This window comes from Lissotriton vulgaris, chromosome 7, assembly GCF_964263255.1.
Source record: "Lissotriton vulgaris chromosome 7, aLisVul1.2, whole genome shotgun sequence".
NCBI lineage: Eukaryota > Metazoa > Chordata > Amphibia > Caudata > Salamandridae > Lissotriton > Lissotriton vulgaris.
This window is the reverse complement of record NC_141695.1, coordinates 997,957,175-997,978,624: the sequence shown is the minus strand read 5'-3', so window position 1 is coordinate 997,978,624 and position 21,450 is coordinate 997,957,175. Positions and strand designations below refer to the sequence as shown.

General features: G+C 41.1%; 1 protein-coding gene across 3 annotated transcripts in view; it reads left to right on the top strand.

The window, feature by feature from the left end:
* The window catches only part of SLIT3 (slit guidance ligand 3), a 967,014-nt gene that overhangs the window by 764,683 nt on the left and 180,881 nt on the right, over positions 1 to 21,450 (top strand). For all 3 annotated transcript variants that reach the window (XM_086931418.1, XM_086931419.1, XM_086931420.1), the window contains one exon: positions 20,685 to 20,835. In XM_086931418.1, coding sequence (XP_086787544.1) covers positions 20,685 to 20,835 — 151 coding nt within the window. The remainder of the gene's footprint in view (positions 1 to 20,684; positions 20,836 to 21,450) is intronic.

Sequence of the window (21,450 nt, the reverse complement as noted above, 5' to 3'; positions counted from 1 at the left end):
AAAGTGAAGTCAGGCTCTATGCCTCAAAATGTGACCTTGAAGGGCTATATCTATGTACTGCCCCTTATCGCACGGTTGTGTAATACTTAATGGTGGCAGATCCTCAACAAGGAGGACCGAATGGGCAGGTCAGGAAAATATTTGCCTTGTAAGTTTCTGACAGTCTATAAAATACTTATTTTTGTGAGCATTCACAAGTTCTGCCAACCTATTTATACCTTTGAATTGTTTGTAATTTTACACCATTCAAGGGCAACATTCAATTAATTTCAAGGATGGTATAAGGGAATTGAACACAAACAAATGTTATGGGGTGCAGGTGAATACATTTCCCAACTCAGAATTTTTTTTTCCCCGTGAGAGAAAAAGAAACAAAAATGTGTTTAAACACAGCGGTGCTGCCTTTCTTCAAGCAAAGTTGTACTACACGCACAGTTTTGCATTGTTGGAATGTTTATAAAAAGTAATACACCTTAACCAGGCACCCATTTGGAAAACTGCAACTGGCAAGTTTTGTGACGTGAAAAAATTGCATATTTATAGAGTGCTTGAGAGTATATGTTTAGGGAGCGTTTTACAGAAAGTGCCCCTTTGGTGCAGTGGATATGTACATTCCCTTTGTGCCCCCCAGGGCACTTTGATATTACAGAAGGGGCCGCAGACGCTTCTGCAGACCTTTCTGTCATACAGATAGCACTGGCGCACATGTAGCACCAGCACTACCTCAAGAGGGTGTTGTCTCACTTGCAAATGAGGGAACCTCTACACCTCTCCGCCCGCACCACATTATGGACGCAAACGCAAAGGCTAAGAAGCTGTCAGGAAGCGTGCTGAAAGGGCGCCACAAAAAGGGGGCGCACTTTCAAGTGGCCCCCGATGGCAACACTCTCAAGAGGGGAAAAGGGGTCCTATGAACCCACCCACCCCCAGACATCCCTTGCAGGCGGGTGCAGTCAATCACTGAACCTGCCTGCAAAGTGATCTGTAATCCCTCTTTAAAGTGCAGGTGGATTGCCACCTTCAGTGTGAAACGCAGAGCAAATTTGATTAAGCAGTTCCATATTTCATTTGAATGTGCTGCTGCCCTGGGGCAGGGCATTCACTCTAATGGGGCGAACTTCACCTGTTTGCGCACAACACACCTATCAAAAGGTGTGTCATGGCGCAAACAGGAAAGGAACGCCCTATGTGTAGTAGGTTCTCTGGTGTACCTTTGTGAGTCTTCTTTGGAAATAGGTCCCTCTACAAATGTGAACAGCCCAAACTTGTACATGGTCACAGGACATCGTTTTAAAGGTGGGGGCGATGCACCTGCAAATTAGATTGGAACTGCTAAACATGAACAGTGGTTATTAAGGATGCCTCACTATACTCAAAGGATTAATATATCCCCATGTTAGTAAAGGAAAGCTGCAGAATCCCTCATACTCTTTTAATCTGTTGTCTAACCATTGACACAGTGGTAAGGATAGCAGTATAATTATACCAGTCTGCTGGTGAAAGTGAGCTGCCTGGATATCCGTGCGCCATCTGGTTTTCAGATGAGGCGTGCTCCATTTTCTAGCAGCTGTACTATATAGGAATTTGGTCTGGTAACCTTTGATGAATTCTGACAGGCAGGCCTCATTTTTTACATAAGTTACACCTAATCCTACCAATCTGTTTCCTACTTCCCCAAAGCATGCAGCCCTGGCTGCTCCGCTTGCACATGGCACCTGTAAAGAACATAACTGACAGATCATTAACCTATCTTGGTTCTCTCAAGAAAAGTGAATCAAGATGATATAATCCGTGGAATGCACATTGCGAAGCATGACATCCAGATGTACCCAAAAGTTCACACAGTGAAGGGGGACTCCTTTTAGGCTCTATCCCTTTCTTTCTCCAATCTTGCCCATTTTATTCAGTGGTCAGATGGGCACATATAGAACAAATTACATTCTACAGAACAAGTAAATCCTCAATAACAGCACATTATTGAACAGCCCATGAACATTTCCAGCTCACAGATGAAAACATCAAGTTATAAACAACATATTGATATCTCCAAAATCATGTCCATGCCTATATACCTAATTTCCATTTTAACAGATTGGCTTTTTAATTTGATCAGCTCCCCACTTTGTTCAAGTGGCGTCCTGTGCCCACTTTCTCTCACCAATCCCAAGGTCTTAATGGATTGTGTACTGAGGAGAGAGACACATATTTCAGTTTTTATGTACTGAGACGTAAAAGAAACCACAAAGACGCTTGAGGTAACAAGGTCTGTCCTGCTATTTTAAATAGATAAAGTTGTAAACATGACCATTAATATTGGCATGGCCACTTGTATATACAAAGTGAAAAATCCCATATAAAAGCCACACACACAATGACAAGGTGCAAGAAGTGATACCTGGGCTCAATACACACCCGCATCATCACATACAGGACAGCTGGGCCCATATACTCACCGTTTTTTACTGTCCATACTGAAACTTACTTTGAAAACTGTACAACAGTAATTCCCTCTGAATCACTTGCTAGTAAATAACATTTACTTAATATTAAAGAATTAAGGACATTTTATGCATTTTTATCCGTGATGTGTCATTCTATAAGTAATCCACAGCTCACACAGACCTTGTAATAGAACGATGTGATCACAATGATTTAAATGATTATAAAACAATCCATGACATGTAAATAATGATCATTGTTCTAAACAAGTTACTACATATTCTATGTCAGGGCGTAGTGCATGTCAGCAAGTGCAAAAGTGCACAAAACATACTGAAGCGTACATGTTTCTGCCTGTTTTATATTATTTGAGCTATCAATAATGATATTCTACAAAAGAGCCACAAACTATGGCCAAAACTTTTTTTCTTGATGTTTTGACTTCTTATGGTACTAATTTGCAAGGAATCTACATCAGGACAGGTAACTACATAAAACCCTCGATCGGAAGTGATCAGGCATGATGAGTAGTGTATACTGTAAAAAGTTCTGTGAAATTTCTAGAACAAAAACGTTTCACGTGGTTTAAAAGTCACCGCTAATAGTGCACTCAAATCCTTCTGCTAATGTAATCAGGCTCTGGACCAGGTTCAGCACTGTGCTCCTAAATGCAGTTTCTGAAGCAGTTGCTGACTGTGAATAATTTTTCAGGAAAATAACAGAAATCACTCAGTTTGTTAAAATATATATATAAGTCATCATCAAATATATTTTGCTACAAAGATTTTTTAACCCTTTGCGTGCGTCGGACGGCCCCCAGCCGTCCGACGTCACGGTGGGCGTGTGCGGAGGGATCCGTAGCTTTCCCTGTCTTCAGGGATTACTTCGCTGAACATTCAGTCATTTTCTGTGAATTTAAGGGTACTGTTATTCTGGTGTCTCGTTAGCACATTGCAGGAGTTCGGTAGAGAGGGCAGGAAGGAATCTATCTGCGTACACCCACACATTGTAAATCACAAAGCTAGTTCTGTAGTAGAATTTGGCCTAATGGCCAGAGCTGCTGACTTTGGACTTGGACAACCAGGTTTCATTCGGGCTTTAGTTCAACATCCTGTGATTCTGGGCAAATGACTTAATCTCCCTACGCTTTAAAACAGAAATGTAATATAATCTAGTGCTCATGCAAAGCACTTTAAGGACCTTGGGCTACATTTGCGCTATAAAAAATTAAATAAATCCGATGTTTGGTCTAACCGTAGTCTAAAGCCAGCAGAAGTAACAGGAAGTATACCGGGCTGTTGCAACACTGTTTCCTAACTGTTCCTGCTGCTGGCTTAATGCCCCTATGTAAAGGCCATCAGGTTAGCTGAGTTTAATATTTAATGATGAAACATGCCGTGATCTCCAAGTCATGAGTTCGAATCTTGGCAAGGCTGGCTCTGACTTTCACTCTTCTGAAGGACGGTAAATTAAGTATCATTAAAGTGGGTGATAGTCAAATCTATTGTTTACAGTATTTAAAAATAGAAGGAGCGTGGTATGAAGCGTTATATTAAGATTAATGTATTATGTCATGCGCCTTGGAGCTAAGCATAGAAGAAAATATGAAACGCCGTTGGCACTCAAAGGTTGCATGTCATGGCTTAATTTATTCGAAGTGTTTTGGTGAATTTATGGCACTTATAATAGCCTTTAAATCTAGCTGATGAGGCTACTGTAATTTGCATAGTAACAAGATGACAACGTTTATGACCCTTAAAAAAATCAGTGCCTTGAAGCCGGGAACAATGTCTAAAACTCTATTGGAATGCACATTTGTCATTGGCTTAATTTATATATTAGGGTGTTTTGCATTAAAGGGTAAGGCAGACCATCAAAGGCTGAAGTCTTCATCGCCTACATTTGCTTCTCTTCATTTGTCGTTAACTGATGTCACAACTCTGTGATCCTAATGAGAAAGTTGTGACGTCGCAAGTAGAATTAAACTTGAAGACGTGAAAAGGATATTATTGCCAAGTGGTGGCGGTGGTATATATCCCACTCCTTCGCAGAACAAGCAGTGTTTTGTTGTGAAACGCTATGTGGCTAAATTAGTCGTTTTAAAACCCTAAAAGTGGCCTCGGTCTCTGAGGAAGCCCAGATGAGCACACATGCCCTGTCCCTGCAGGAGAAGGTCTCTTCTCGCAGAGGCTTAGTTGAACGTATCTGGTTTTCCCTTCCATTATCCTGTCTGTCTGCTGTCTCTCCAAGTCCCACCGCCTCGTGTTCATGTAGTGCCTTGCATAGAAGTACAGCTGCTTCGGGGCCTTTGGAGGATGCCTAGCGGTGGGGTGAGGGTGGACTAAATGGAAACGTTACAAGTGCTTCACAAACATACAAAAATGATGTCTCGGTGTGCTGCTTCCGGTAGAGTGAGAAATGCCGAAACAATACACCAAATGAAAGTTACTGTGCTGCAAAGTGAGAGGTGAGTCCTAGTTGAGAGAGGGTTTCGGGTGAAAGGCTTTGAATTTCCTGAAAGTAACGTTTATATTCTGATATTGAATAGTGGATGCTGGAAACATTCTAAGCATTACCCATGACAGAGAAAAGACAGATGGCGACTGCACGCGTTCACGCGCACATGCACGCAGGCTTGAGACCAGCGGCTGGCAGCAATTTGAAAATCCCCTTACTAAAAGTCGAGCAACAGCGCTTGCGCTGTTCTAGGCTCGACCTAAAAAGCAACCGTCATAATCTAATGAACAATATCTAAAAATATAAACCATATCCAAGCTCGCCTTTTTTATCCAATGTGTTCCTACCCATGCCTATGTTCTGCTTCAATAGTTTTAGAGTCAACTTGCAGTGTACACTGTTATCCTATGAAGCTTCCTTGTACTTAGCATGGCAAAAACATCCACCTGGCATGAGAAGAGAGTGAATTAAATGTTTATTAGGCACTAAAAATTGATAGATCTGTACTTCAGAGTAATCACATTTTTACCATATTCATAAATAGAAGGCTGGCAGTTATATTTTTACCTTTTTGTGGAAGGTGGTGCCACAGGTTCTGAGCCAGATCGGTCAAAGATCTGCCTCCCAATCTCGTTAAGTTTATACAAGGTACTTGGAGAAGCTTCTTTGATCATGATCTAAGCAAATGGGAGGGAAGGTGTTCAGCAACTTTGGCCTGAAGAAAAGATGGGCCAGATTTGTTTTTGGAACAGTTTGCAACACACTGGAAACCTTATCGACCTGTCAAATGTTTGGGTATATGCTCCTTTGCTGGCGACAGCAGTAGCTAACACCCTGCTGCATTTTCCACCACCTAAAGTCAAAAGATTGGATATTTGTGTAGTCACTTATGAAAATCTCATAGTCAAGTTTGATGATATTGTGGTATTTACAACTGATTTTGAGAATGCTTCATTAGTTTGGCAGTAACAATAGTTAGAAACTGCATTCCAAGCAAACTAAATGTCCTGATTTCAACATAACAATGAATGTGTTAATGCTAGTTAGACTTTACTAATAATCTTCTTAAAATATCAGACCATCATTTATTGATATCATTGTGTTGCTGTGAAGCTACTGCTATGCAAACTCTACAATACAAATATATGCCATCCCATTGTTCACACCTGACACACAAATAATGGAAATACGTTGGCAAAAATATTCCTTTTATATAACCATGGTGCCAAGAATACATCAATTTAATACATATAACAGGTTGTTATAGAAGATAATGTTCTTGTAATTCATCTGCTCCCGTTTTAACATGATGGTTATATTTAACACAGTTCTTTAAGTTATCTGTATCAACTATTGTTTGGGCAGTTTGTGTAGTATTATTTAGTACCTTAAACAATGAATACAGAGAAATAAACAGGATATATAATCTATGTGGCTTTCCATGGCACACTTTGGGTTGCTAATGATTCCCTGTCATACCCTTTAAACAGAAAAAAAATCCTTATTATTTTGTACTAGGAACTTTGATGTGTGTGTTTTCTAGAATCCTTGAGTTCTTAATTGCTTGAATATTTACAGATTGTAATTTGAACATGGCCTTTGAGTGTGTTACAAAAACATACTTTCAGGCCTCATAGTGGGTGGATATGGTCTGTATAAGAGGAGGCAAGGCATCGGTCGAAGATAGGCTAGAAAAAAAGGTGTATGACTTCAATTTTGAGAGGATATGTTTCCTTCTGGCCTCAGTTTGCTTATTATGCCTGGATTTGAGATTAATGTATTATATGTGAGATGCATCCCATGCGATAAATTAGTCTTAATTCAATCTAGTTTACGGAATCATTGCGAAAGATTTGCATCTACCTACCACATGTTGTTGATGTCACAGTTTTTCATGCATTACATTAACGTTTTCTATTGCTTGCTTAGAAATGATTAGGACATTTAAGCACAATACTGATGCCACAGACACAGAAAATAGAATATTATTTTTCTAAAATATTTTTGTTTTTTAAATACATTTATGAGTGATATTCTATGATTTAAATGCACGTTTTACTCACCAGATGGCATTATAGCAAAGAAACAAATTTTCATTTACGCTTAAATGTACATTTCCTTCTTTCTAGGAATTGAGCACAATTCCTTTATTACCTTTCCATTAAGGCATGCGTACTCTCTTCATGTTATTTAGTTCTATGAATTGTTAACTGTCATTTTATGAACAAAGGTATCACTTTGTTATGATTATTCTTAATTAAGATAATTACCATTTAAATCAATTCAATATTATTATATGGCTTTACACATATAAACACCATATTAATATTTAATTAGTATATTTAACATCTCACATGATAAATGGAAGTGAAACATTGCCACCAAAGGTATATAAACCCTTAGAAACATATAGATAACCTGTAGCAAAGATTCTGACCACTAGCATGACAACATACATAGATGACTCATTTTGTAAAAAGTGCAAAAACTTCATTTATAGACTGTTTAGTTTATGGTGAATCCAAATAGAAAGGTTTCTGTTGTTCCCTTCTTTTTTTCTTAGGTCAACATTCTACGTGTTACAAGACTTTATATGGAATTTAATATACTTTGTTGCATGCATTTCAAAACTATCCATATAGCGAATTAAAATGCAAAGTTTCTCGTATTGCAGAGGTGTCCTGTGTTGGTCCATGGTAATGTGTGGCTTCAGTCTGGATGCCATAAAAACTTGGGGTGGATTCGGTCCCCATTGACAAAAAAGTGGACACCCATGATATAGTTCTTTAATTAATATCATCTACCCAGTCCAGTGTGGCTAGAGAGGAGATTGAGCATACCAGATAAAATTACTTACCTAAGGTCATTTACTGTGGGTATGCGTTGTCTTGTGGTTCTAAAATCCACATTTTAGCTTCTCAAATACATCTTCTCTCTTTGTGCTTTACCCAGGAAGACCAACTAGGGAATCCAAAATGAGGCAGAAAAAACTCTACTGCAGGATTTGTTGTGCCTCACTATTTCTGGATGTTTTTTTTCTGGAGCACCTTTTGGTGTTTTTATGTTCGCTCCTAAAACATTTAAATTAAAGTCTTTTTTTGCTTCCTTAGTTTCATATTGTTCACCTTCACTTCAGAAGCATCAGGTTGTTTATTTCTTAGACTACAACAAGAAAACTAAAAAATATATATATGTTTTCTTTCTGTGCTGCCTGCATTGTCAAATGAAACGTCTGATCTTCTGCTAATACACCTGCAATGTTAGTCCTTAGAATCCACACTTTAATTTCTGTTTTAATAACTACTTTTTTCACCATTTATTTCATACATGAGTGATTGACAAAAGTACGTCACACATTAAAAGTTGCTGTTCCAAAAGATTGTAACATAAGACATGGCAACATAGCCAATCTTGCTGCCTGCTGTTAACAAAATATGCTTTTTTCCAGATTCAGAGATAATGGGTGAAATATAAAATGTTTTTTCTAGCGTTATACATGTATTGAATGTGTTGAAGAGACTAACCGAGACAGTGATCCACCAGAAAGCACGAGCGCGTGCTCTGTATGCTTGTACCTTTATTTGTCTATGGCTATTGCATCCCGCACAAGACATTCCACCGTACACTAACAGACTGTGCTGCACAGGTCCAAGAGCCCTTGAAGCAGGAACTGCAAATGGTGGCCGTCTCCAGCACCTCCTTGCATGGGTGAAGTGGGCTGCAGCTGTCTGAACCTGCCAGCTTGGGCTTCTCCGTGCTTCCTTTCTTCACGCTTGTCTCTTTGGCACTGCCTAACCCTGCCGCTGGCTCTTGGTGAGGTTTTCCTTTGTGCTTGATCTAACCATGTGGTAGAACAATACAAATTGAACATGGTTCTGTCAAGCACCACGGAAGGCTGCATACTTTCCTGCCGCATGGCATGCTGGGATGCTACCACTGTTCTGAGACGCACCACAAGGTGAGGTACTCTCATTTTGATAGCAAATATTCTATAAGATCCCATATATTAATGTCAATAAATGGAAATACTCATTAAGTGGTCAGCAGAGATATTTTGGAAGGTATTTTTCTAACATATCAAGAAAGATCAAATTTGAAAATATAATTTTTTTGTGTATCAATAAATTCCTGAAATGGTGTATTTAATGTTATCTGTTACAGCAAAGAAGTCAAAATCATATCGATCAGTTGCTCAAAAATAAAGTGACATGCAGTTCCCTTCACAGTGATGGATATTTTCATTTAATGCATCAGGTGGTTCTACATCCAGGGCAATGGTTGCTTTGCCATTTGTCAAGCATGGTCACATCTCAAACAAGTCTCTGCCCACATGCATGTGCTAATGTCTTAATGCCTGTAACTCGAATGCACATGGTTCCCTCTGAATTATTTTGCAGGCTTGGGGCAAAATCAGCTTTTTATGTTTCCAAATGTTTCCCAATTTAGAATATTTCGCATATAGCCATTGCAGCATGTTTTCCAAGCCCCTTTCTGTTTGTATACTGCATTGAATCTATAAAAAAGGGCTAATGAATGACATCTCGGTGCGTATGTGAAAATGCAGGTTTTTTGATCAAATTAAGAGGCTCACGCCTTTATATAAAACTGTGAAGGTAGGGGCCATCTTATGGTCAACACTATACTCAGAGTCAACATAGAATGACGTTTATTCTTCTTCCGGGGTGTTACTGCTACTATAATGTGAGCCCTTGGCTAAATATCTATTTCCCCTGTATATGATGTTGAACAGGATGCGTGAGTCATATCTCAAGTGTGCATAAAATAGTTTTTATACACGAAGATTCTTGGGCCATTATTGCTGCTGATTGTGCTGTTTTCCCTTCCTCCATGAGGACTGATTTTGTGATGGAGGAATAAAATATTCCCATAAACTTAACTTCTGGTCCTTGCTTAATACGAAGTGCTTAATGTGGGGCTGTGAAACCGAGATGAAATATTACGTGGGGTAAGGGAGGTGCGCAATTCACAAATTCTTGCAGCAGATGGCTGGATCCTGAATTCATTCCCCTGATGGGAATAAGTTAATAGAGCAGCCACCTGCCCAAGTGTTTGCAAGGCTCATATTCAGATGGCAATTTTGATCTTCTTTTTGGCAGCTGGTTCTTGCTGTTTTTCAGATACATGTATCACTTTGGATCCTCAATGAGGATATTTTTGGGTGTTATAGCCACACTTCTGCTAAGTGTGAGTAGTGCACAATGGGTTCCAAGCAAATTGATTTCCTGTCAGTATGTTTCATCCTCAAGGTTCTTCATCTAATACTTAACCACGTAGCCATGGTTTCCTTGTATAGTGCAGCAGCAGTAGACTGAAGACTTTTTCTCAAAATAGGTTGCACTGAGTGGCAGCACTGGATAAAAAGGTTGTTTTGTTAATGTAAAAATATGAAATATGCACAGTGTAGTAGAGCCAGTAGATTAAAAGAGCATTTTGTGCTAGTAGGGAATTCATTTAAAATTGAATGTGCTATTTAAAAGCAAAATATTTAGTAGATTATGACTTGATTTCTCTCAGTGAAATGGGTGTCAATTGAATATCGCTGGCCTACGATATTCTACTAAATGAGATGGCCCGGAATGTGTCTTGATTCTTGAATCACTATTAAGTGAGACGGAGATGAAATTGTTGATAAACAAGGGTCATGGATTTGCTAGGTGCTAAAAGGCACCTTATCAATTTTTTGCAAGACAAGACATGGACGAATATTCTATGTGATGTTGTTGAGATGCAGTTGAATTCACGGTACAATATTCACAATACAATGTTTGGAGCTCAACCCACTACCTAGTGTGGTTTGACTGAACTCAGGCAATTACAAATATGGCGGCCTCACAGTGGCTCAGCAGTGGCTGTCCTGTGACTGCCCTTTTCTGATGCAGCCATTTAGACCATCCACAGATGTGCCAGCTGCACCACGGAACCACCGTAATCTGGCGGGGCGCAGCAGACAGGGATAGCAAATATGCAAGGCAGGACCGCTGCCGTCCACTGAGCATATTTTGAGTTTCCCGACCGCCAGCCGTTTCATGGGGTTGAGACCACCATGAAAAGGCTGGTGGTGGGGAAACAAAGGGGGCCCGCCACCATGGGCATGCATTTAGGGCGGGACAATATGTGCCCCTCTGTTTGCATGCACCCTAAGTTCCAGCAGGACTTCGCAGTCCATGCCGTGCTAGAACTCCATTTGCATTCCTATTGTGATGTCCATTTTCAGGGGACTGCAGTGGGAACAGCAAAAAAAACTCCCACCCAACAAGAGTTGTACTTGTAATCTGGCTGGCGGGCCATGCATTTGTTTGGCGGTGCTTTGCTGGCGCAAAGCCGTCACAGCACCACCAAACTCAAAATCCCCGCTCAGATTTATCGAGCAGACTGACATCATGTTTAAACAGAAAGATGGATAAACCATGAGTTAAGTTATTGGTAATTTCCAACATGGGTGCAGCTATATTTTCAATTGTATTGCAGCTCACTATTCAGTTTGATATGCTTTTTTGTATTTTCATATTTTTATTAAGGTGTAGGAAGCTGGCTCTTTATATAGTGGACCAAAATGAGGTTCACTGTGTAAAGAGTCCAGGAAGCCCTCATTGGTTTACAGAGGCAAAAATGATAATGTAAAATTCTCTCTTTTGTGATAGTGTGAGTGAACAATGTAGGCTTATCAGAGGGTAGTGCTAAGCATTACTTGTACTCACAGAGGCAATAAATGAACACACACTGAAGAATAAATCCAAGACCAATTTAGAAAAATGTCAAATTTGTATGTACTTTTTGATACCAAGAACTTTGTTATCAAGTAAGTTCATTTTTAAATATGAAGTTTTATAGGTAAGTAAAATGGTCACTTAAATGCGTCATTACAAAGCAATGCTTTCCTATGGAGAGAAAAGGCATATGTTGCATACAGTTAATTATGGTCAGTTTCTGGAGGTCTCCTTCAGGACTTAAAGTCAAAGGGGCCAAGGTCAAAAGTACCAGCAGCAGTTACGCGTTACCTGGCCTGGGGCATCCGGATGCCGAGGTGCTGTTCGGGGTAGTAGCTTTGTACATAACGTCAGTGGAAAGGAGGCAAGACACCTGGAACCTGAAGCAGAGGGGAGCTCCCTATGGGGGTCTCAGGTCACAGGACTCCTGGTGTCAAGGGGGCACTGCCGGTTCATTGGTACTCAGGCTGTGGCGCCCGTGTTGGGTTTTGAAGTGGAAAGGTCAGATGGACTCTGTGCATCCTAAGGGCCTGCAGTTGTCACCCTCGCCAGTGGAGGATGCAAAAATCAGGACTGCTGAGCCACTCTGAAAACGGGTCTCTGAGGTACTGATGTCCCTTGACGGCTGCTCAGTTTTGGTGCTGTTAGAGTCCCAACTAGACTTAAATAGTCCTTGGCTGCTGCAAGGGGTCCACTACCCCAGGAATTGGTCCTGTGTGGCTCATGTTGGTCCTGGTGTCCTCTCACTCGTGAAGGCAGATCTGGCACTAAGGAGCACATGTGCCACGTAATTAAGGGCTGCTTCCTTGGGTTGGCTGGGAAGTGGCAACTCAGTGAACTGGACTTTGCTTCTTCAGTGCCTTCAGACTGCAGGGGGGAAGCTCCCGTACTCCAAGGGATATTGCTTGCAATTTATGAAGGGGCTGGCGGTCTATCGGCCATCACTCAATAGCAGTAGATGGCAGCTTTAGGGGTTGTGTGTATTTTGACTTCCGGATACCATTTGCAGGGGGAGGGAGAGAAAGGGGGAAGGCATTAAGCACAGCATTTAAGCCCTTGCTATGTCTGTCCCTTAATTGTAGATCTCTTAGTAAACACAGCCTAGAAATACACAACCTACTTACTGACCAGAAACCAGTGGGGTTGTTTATGTTGGAAACCTGGCTCAATGAGCAATCGGCTCCGGATGATTTGGAAGCACTGCCTGAAGGCATTGCTCTTCTGAGGGTTAATAGACCCGGGCAGATGTGGGGGAGGGGTGGTCTCGCCATGATATTCAGGAAAGAATTTCAGGTGAGGATGTCTAAACTAACGCTTCCTAGCTGCGAAGCAGCCTTCTTCAATATGACTATTAATAGTGTTAGCTCCATTGTAGGGCTTCTATTGTATAGACCCCCTGGCCCTGCGAGAGCCTTCCTTGATGTCCTTGCTGAGACAGTGTCCCTCTATAATATCCGCTACCCCAACTTTATTCTGTTGGGGATTTTAATCTTCATTTGGAAGACATAGAAAATAGAGAAACCAAGGAGTTGATTCAAAGGCTACAGGTGATGGGTCTAACACACTTGGTCAACACCCCCACACACAATAAAGGCCACACGCTGGACAACATTTTTACCAACAGTGCTCAGGTAGAAGCCTTGATGCCTGTGCCTGTAGAGTGGTCTGACCATTTTATCCTACCTTTCAGGGTCGCTAACACCAGAAAGGCTCCTTGTAATTCCAGAAAGCGTTCTGTGCCCCTAATGGTTTGGAAATGGGATGCGTTGAGCACTGATGCCTTTGGAGATAAGCTTGCTTCAAGTATTCCAGTTTAGGGACTGACGTTCAAACTGCAGAGGGGCAAGTCTCTCTTTGGATTAAGGAGGCAGTGGATTCCATAACACCCCGTAACCCGGTAAAAGTACTCACATCACTCCTTCCGCGAGATGGTTCTCTGAGGAACTGGCTCTCCTAAAAACTGGTTGTAAGCTCCTTGAACGCCAATGGAGGGGGAACTATTCAAATGAAAATTAGGTGGTATACGTAAATGCTCTCAAGTTGTATCACCAACAAATTAGGAGAGTATGGAGGGAGTTTTATTCTGAGAATATTGAAGCAGCAAAGAGGTCCACTAAGAATATTTTTAACAAAGTGAAACAACTGTCCTCTCTAGATCGGGTGACAGCCACTGTGCCTGCCTCTACTGGTCACTGCAATAGGGTTGCAGATTTTTTCATGGGTAAGATTGATAGAATGTACGCCTCCTTCCTTGAAAGTAGCAGGAATTATACCCCGACTCCTGTCACAGATGCTTTCAGAAGTGAGGACAGTTTTGTTTTTCCCCGCCTGGAGTAAGCAATGTTCTTAAACTCATGGAAGCAGTCAAAATCCGGATCGCTGTTGGATCCGATCCCCCCAATATTTGTGCGGCTAGGGAAAGAAGCAATTGCTCCAGTTCTCACCAAGCTTCTGAACCCTTCTTTTAGTTCGGGTCAGGTTCCCAGCAATTGGAAGCATGCTATATTGACACCACTGTTAAAAAAAACCTTCCTTAGATCCCGCTCTCCCAGAAAACCTGAGACCTATTTCTCTGCTACCCTATGCTGCTAAAATCGCTGAAAAACATTTAAACAGTCAACTGTCCATATTTCTGGAAGAGAGACAGGTGCTCCATGAAACTCAGTCGGGGTTTAGACCACGACACAGCACCAAGTCGGCCCTTCTTCTTGCTTCAGATGCTCTGAAAACTGCTGCAGATGAAGGTAGAACTGTTTCTCTGATCCTTATAGACCTGAGTGCTGCTTTTGACACAGTCTTTTGACCCAAGGGCTGCTGCAGGGTTCGGCTCAGCCCTACGCTATTTAATATCTATATGCGCCCTTTGGCAGATATTCTGCTGAGATATGGGATAAAACTGGTGTCATATGCTGATGACACACATTTGATTGTTACCCTGGAGCAAAAAGAGGCATGAATGGCATCTGACTACAATGTATGCCTGGGGGCACTTGCCAATTTGTTGAAGCTCTGTTGTTTGCAGCTGAAATTGGGAAAGACGTAGGTTAGGTAGTTGGTAAACAGTCCTCTTTATGATTTATGGTGGCCGGAGGAGCTGGGACTGACTCCGATCCCCAAGGCGAAGGTCAAGAATTTGGGAGTATGGTTCAACGACACCCTCTCTTACTCAGAGCAGATATCAGCTGTGGCTGGTGCCTGCTTTGGTATCCTTAAAATGTTGTGTAAAATCCTGGATCTACTCCCATTAGATGCCAGACACACCATTGTACAGGCCCTTGTTACGTACCGTCTAGATTATTGCAACATCCTGTACCTAGGGGTGACCCAAAAAACTCTGAACTTCCTGCAGAAGGTTCAGAATGCTACAGCTCTGCTAATTCTGAATATTCCTAGGTGGGCTTCGATGGGGGAGGTCTTGAGGAAATTACACTGGCTCCCCATATAGGCAAGAGTTACCTTTAAGGCCTTGTGTTTTAGCCATAGGATCTTTAACAAGAAAGGTCCTGACTTCCTGCACCCCCTTCTCACTGCCTATAGACCTGCTTGTTGCCTAAGAATCCTTGGCACGGCAAAGCTGACTGTGCCTAAGGTTCGGAAGGTACAGGCTGTTGGGAGCTTTTTTGGCTTACTTGCAGCTAAGGCCTAGAATGCCCTTCCGGTTGAGTTAAAGACGTGCCCGTCTGAGTCTCTGTTCCGGGAAGAACTTAAGACGTGGCTCTTCCAGCATCCCCCTGGTGGCCGGAAATAGGCCTTCGTAGCGGGTCCCGTGGGGTCCTAGGCTGTAGGGCGGGTGGGAGACTCTGGCCAGCTGTCAGGTACTATTGGTGTTCTAGCGCGGGGACACAGTGTTGGAGTAACCAGGTGCTTTATAAGCTGTATAATAATAATAATATTGAGTTGGTAGTTGCTCAGCGGCAGGATGAGTCTCTCAGTCATGAGTGTAACTGGTGCAGGCAGACAGGGTTTCACACCAAATGTCCACAGCAGTCTTGAGTTCTCGTTGTTTCCTGGCTCTTCTTTGTCCTTTGCCTTTGGATCCATCAAATCTGAGTTCAGAGGTGCCTCCTAAATACTCAATTTAGGGTCATTAAGAATGAGTGACAGGTAGCAGCCAGTAGGCTACTTACTTTTAGGATGTCTACACTCTCTATATGACCACTTTCTGGGGGAAATGGGCATAATCCTAGCCCAGGAAGCCAGGTGCCACCAAAACTAAGATGGTGGAATTCTAAGTTTCGTGTTCGCATCAGGTATCCCACTTTAGGGGTGGAACTAGCCTGACTAGCTAATTTTCCAGCCTGTCATGGTGCCAAAGTGCCTGGGCAGGGAGTGGCATTTCCCCTGTCTGTGGAAGCCTTGGGTCACATATCAAAGGCAGCAGAGCACTTAATATGCTGATCACTTAGCCATCCTGCTTGGAGTAGGTGACAACATCTTCAGCCAGTGCAGGCATTGTTTCTGCCCTAAGAGAGGGCAGGCTCTCAGGGGATCAGAAACCTGTCTGTGGCGGCAGGATTCGTCTACACCAGTTAGCAAGTACACTTGTAGTGAGTAGGTTTTCAGGGTGCAGCTTAGAGGTGCATGTATACATCCATCACTGGAATCAGTGTCGGTTTATTAACACAAGATGTTTGATACCATGCAGATATGTCCGTACATGTAGTGTAGTGTATCCTGCCTTAGGGCTGGAAGACCTGTTGTAGTGGTGTCTTACCTATACTGCATTCAGTGTCTGCGGGCACACATCTGGTGTGTCATGTTGTGTCTTCACTTTTCTCTGCACCATGGCACACAGCCTATCCATTTTGACTTGTTAACCTGCACAGAATAGAAAAATAACACACATACAATTTTCAAACGTGTTCACTGGTAGCTGTTTGTGCCCTACCTAGCAGCTGATGTTATACTTCGAAGTCAGGTTCAGTAATAATCATGTGTAGTATATTTGCAATGTCATCCCGAAAAGGCAATGGCATCATAAGCTAATGGCTGATGGTCAGCTTTATAGGTATTACATCAAAGTTCAATTCAGAGAGCGCAAGAGAGGCTGTCTATGATGGTCTAGCTGACTTACGCACATAGGTTCACATTGAGTGAAATGCAACACTGGTGCTTGGGAAAGAAGAAAACAAGCCTAGGTTGTATGTTGAACATGATAAAGAGGCTGCCTCTACACTAATGCTCTGCTAAAACTGTTGACAAATGGTCGATATTCACGTTGATACTACAGACAATTGCACTGACACAGTTATTCAGCTTTTAAGTCTTGTACGCCATGCTGATGACTATTGGGTGACTTAATGTGGCAGTGTGCACATCCGTTTCAGAACACCTTTTCACAAACTAAATTAAATCATTACCCTCTCAATTATACGGGTAGTGGGTTATACACAGCACTTCATACATATTATTTAAATTAAGGTTGGCCGTAAGGTGAATGTGTAGTGTTTGGAATGGGGCATTTGTAGAATCCTAGCCGGAAGTATGCGCTATCGCCTAGAGACGTTTCTCAAAGGCGATTGAGCTTGAGCACTTTTGGTGCTAAATAAGTATATACCAAGGTTCTGTGTAAAACATGCAGACATGTATGTTTCCCAGTTAATGTATGTCTGATAATTACATTTTCAAACAGTGAAATTCCTCAAAAGAGATTGGTAGTGGTGTTTCAAGTTGGGACTTTTTGCCGCGACAAAGTGTTCTGTTATGTGCATAGAAAATGGCTGTAAAATGTAATCTTGCCAAGAACAATCCCGCCTACAGATCCTATCTTAGAGTTGTGATGCAAATATATAAATATCATGGCTCGTATTCCACGGGGCATAATTGGCTCTTTGGGTAATGTCTTTAGCATGAATGAACATTTTCTCTCTATGCAGAAAAAACTCTGTGCACAGGCAAATACCAAAGAAAACTAAGAGGCTCAGGCTCTTTCCACACCCCTAATTTTCTAGTATTTCCTTGCGTTTCTTCACTCAGTACTGGTATATTTAAAACATTGAGGTGTCTTTGTGTGGTCTTGGTGGCTTTATGCGGTCCTGGTGTGCTTGCCCTCTTCTGGGATCGTTTCACAGTGAGCAGTGGAGTCACCCCGTCTCATTGCCTTCACACAATCCCAGCATTTTAAATCATCCTTGTGGCTTGTAGGCTTTACACAACTCAGTGGCCTTTCACAGTCCCGACTCTTTATACATTCCAGCATCTTTACACAATGTTGTGATAATAGTAAGGGATTCTCTTTCTACCTATTATTTCGTGAATAACATGGCAGCCAGCTTCTCTTATGGCACAACTCATTACCTTACAAAGCAGACATTACCTTAATGCAAAAAATGTGGTTAAGAAATTTCCTGCTGGTTATTGCCCACTTATGGGTGGGAAGCACTTTGCGGGTAATACTGCACCTCTCAACTTATCTCGGGCATTGGCACATTATTGTTAAACATGCATTGCGTTCAAAGTAAAGGCCTGAGTGTCAATGACTCGCAGGAAAAAAATACATAAAAATTGCAAATTATTGAGTGCTGATCAATACACAATTTTCCTCAACCTTTAACTACTGCTCTGAATATTGTTTCTCGTCTGATAGTTACAAATTTAATTTTTCAGCCAGCCAACCTTTTACCTTTTTTGTCGTATTTACACTTGGCATTTCAGTTAAGCAATGAAGCAAATTCTACGTCGGCTTGTTTTTTTTGTTATTTTAATCTAATGGTTGGAAATTATATAGCAAGGCAACGAATTGGCGTACTGCCCTTTCGGACACCTTTCTAATTTAGTTCCTGTGCGCAATTTTATTTAGGAAAAAACTTTTAGCAAAGTTAAAGCCTGGAAGAGTCCTCAACCAATAGATTTGGCACAAATATGTGGTCAAATAGTGGAGACAGATAAGATCAAATGCAAATGTACCAGGGTACAAATGTCTTTTGTGCCAGGAATCTGTACTGTTCTATACTCAGTTTACTTATTCGAGCAAATCTAAGGCTGTGGAAATTTTTCATCCCATTTATCCATTTTCGTTCGAGCATTTTACCACCAGCTGAAACCTAATTGCAAGTGTGTGGGAAACCATGAGAAACATTTGTGCTCTGATCAACACTTAATCGCATTAGTGCTAAAACGTGTTCGAATGCCATTTGTTCCATTTAACATCTTACGAAATTTCCCTCTATAGACTGTTCATCAAGCTCATAGGAAGGAAAAAAATGATGTGCATTTAAAAATATACAGTCAGAATGTAAGACATTTTCAAATTGTATGTGTAAGAGTAGGTTTTGCAATGAAGCCAAATGTCTTCATTCTCGCCCGGGTCACAGCAACCTGTAAAGCGTGCAGACATGTGCTATATATCTGCCAGTTACTCAAGAAAGACTGGAATAATGCTAAGCGTAATCTGATGTGTCTGAAAGTGAACATTTCTTAATATCTGACTTGCCCATTGGTTAGCTCGCTTATCTATTAAGTCTGAGCATCCTTCAATTGACACGGTGCAAGTCGATAACATTGTTTTGTAAAAATGGGTACGTGTGTGCATTCTGCATCAAAATGCATTACAATTTTGAAAGCAGTAATCTAAAAAAATAATATTGCAAAAGCAACCATACAAAGCTCTGGATTTGAGCTCATTAGAAGGGTGTAATAACAAAAATAATAAGCCCTTGGAAAAACTCACTCGACTTTGAAGTTGTGAGTGTAATACATAAAAAGCATGGTAGTGGTCCACATGTGTAATTTTTATTATAGAATCTGCCACCCAAGCATGACCATGGATATCTGAGTTACTTATGATCAAATTGTAAGTGTGCTCAGGGTCCTCCCTCAGTGTGCGTTATAGCTTGCTGCATCCGCAATCATGACAGAAACCTTTAAATCACAAGTAAGCACCAGGCCAGAATGAGATGCCTATAAATATTGTCACTTAGGATAGTTTAACAATGGTGCATGTTGAGCCGTGTGGATGAGGGTCAAATCGAAGCCACATTGGACGCAAGTATACCAGCGTATAAGTATATAAAATATGAGCTTGAACTGAGAATGCAGAATCCTATAGCTTTTTTTTCATAAATGTTTGATATTTGTCCATTGAGTTTAACATTGTTCCAAATTCCAGCATTTATCTAGTGGTGAGTCACAGGACAGGAAATGGACTTCAACGTCTGCCATTTTTGTTCCAAAGAAATCAAACAAAACATTCCCTATTGTTCCTAACCCACTGAACTCTGTAAAGCCCGTCCTAATCTGTGTAGAAGAAGAAGCACTATGCACCACGCAAGTGGGATGGTTCTCCAAAACGTATCCAATGATGTCTTGAAAATATTGAAAAAGTCTGCAAGTTCACATCTAAAGGAAGAAATGTCCATTATGTATGTGCCTGCATTATAAAAATATTTCCTGTGTGTATGTAAGTGGATTATTATTTGGGTGGGCAGTCACCCACCTCCTGGAATAATAACTGTACCATATCAGGATGAGTCCAAATGTCAATAAATGAATCTGAGTTCAACCCCCTAGTAGCTATCACTCAGAGTAGACAATGTTAAGAAAGTATTAAAGTCAAAACATCAAACATCGGAGGCTTTCCGACCAAGATCGTAATCGGCCACTAAGTGTTTATGTAGCATGTCAGTTTTGTATAACAATTGCCATCAAGTTTAAAGTCTTTAATGAGATGGCTACCCTGGAACAAATTGAATCTGTGGAATTTCTTAATGCAAGTGACTACCGCCATATAATAAAGGGACCATCCAGTAAAGAAAAAGAAATTCATTCTTTACCCATTTCTGCATCTATACCAGTCACCTACTAAAAGAATGATCAAATGTTTATTTGTTTAATGATGTCACCTTGGATTGAGAAAAATGATGACATAACTCCACAGATGACTCTATTAAAGTTAGCTCCTGGGAAGGACTAATTGAAGAAACCTGTTTAGCTGAAGGAACCTTAGGGTGCAATGGAAGGTAAAACCACAGTCTGTGTATTGTGGGCTCCTTTAGACAAAAAGGAATAGATAAGTGCCGCTGTGACTAATTTATTGATACAACATTTGCTTATTCCCCACAGGTTCTGAAGATTACAGAAGTAAGTTCAGCGGTGACTGCTTCATGGACCTTGTGTGTCCAGAAAAGTGTCGTTGTGAGGGAACCATCATTGACTGTTCCAATCAGAAGCTCATACGAATACCAAACCACCTTCCAGAATACACCACTGATCTGTACGTTTTTAGCATCTTAATGGATTTTTAGTTTTTCATTAAGTACACATGAAATGTATTATTTTGTCACTTTGATGTTGGGATTGTTGTGATAAATGTCAACGTTCATAATTACCTTTTGTTCTCGGAAATATATATATATTATTTCCCAAATAGTCTAATAAAACCGCACACTCAAATGAACTCTGCAAGTGCACAAAGAAATATAATCCTCAGTTGCTACGCGTTGCGGACAGAATGCCTTGATCACACACTGAGTAAAGTTTTGAAAGTGCATCCACAGACAAACAAAGGACTATTGCTCTTGATCGCAAGGATGGCTGTGTAACAAAGTCGGCCATTTTTTTATGTGTATTTTTACATGGTAAACCAAGGAAAAAACAGTTAAGTAACATGTACACAGACTTAATGCGATTGCAACTATTTCGGGTCCCAATGAAAAAGTAAATAAAGTCCAATTGTTATGATGTTACTGTGTCGAAAACATGTTCAAGTGCACATTGATATATCAGACAATTGTACTAGGTAATGGCGAGGCACAAACATACAGCGGCCATCATGAAGTGTCTGATTAGTATTTGATTCTTTCTTGCGTAGTCCCTCCCCTTTGCAGTT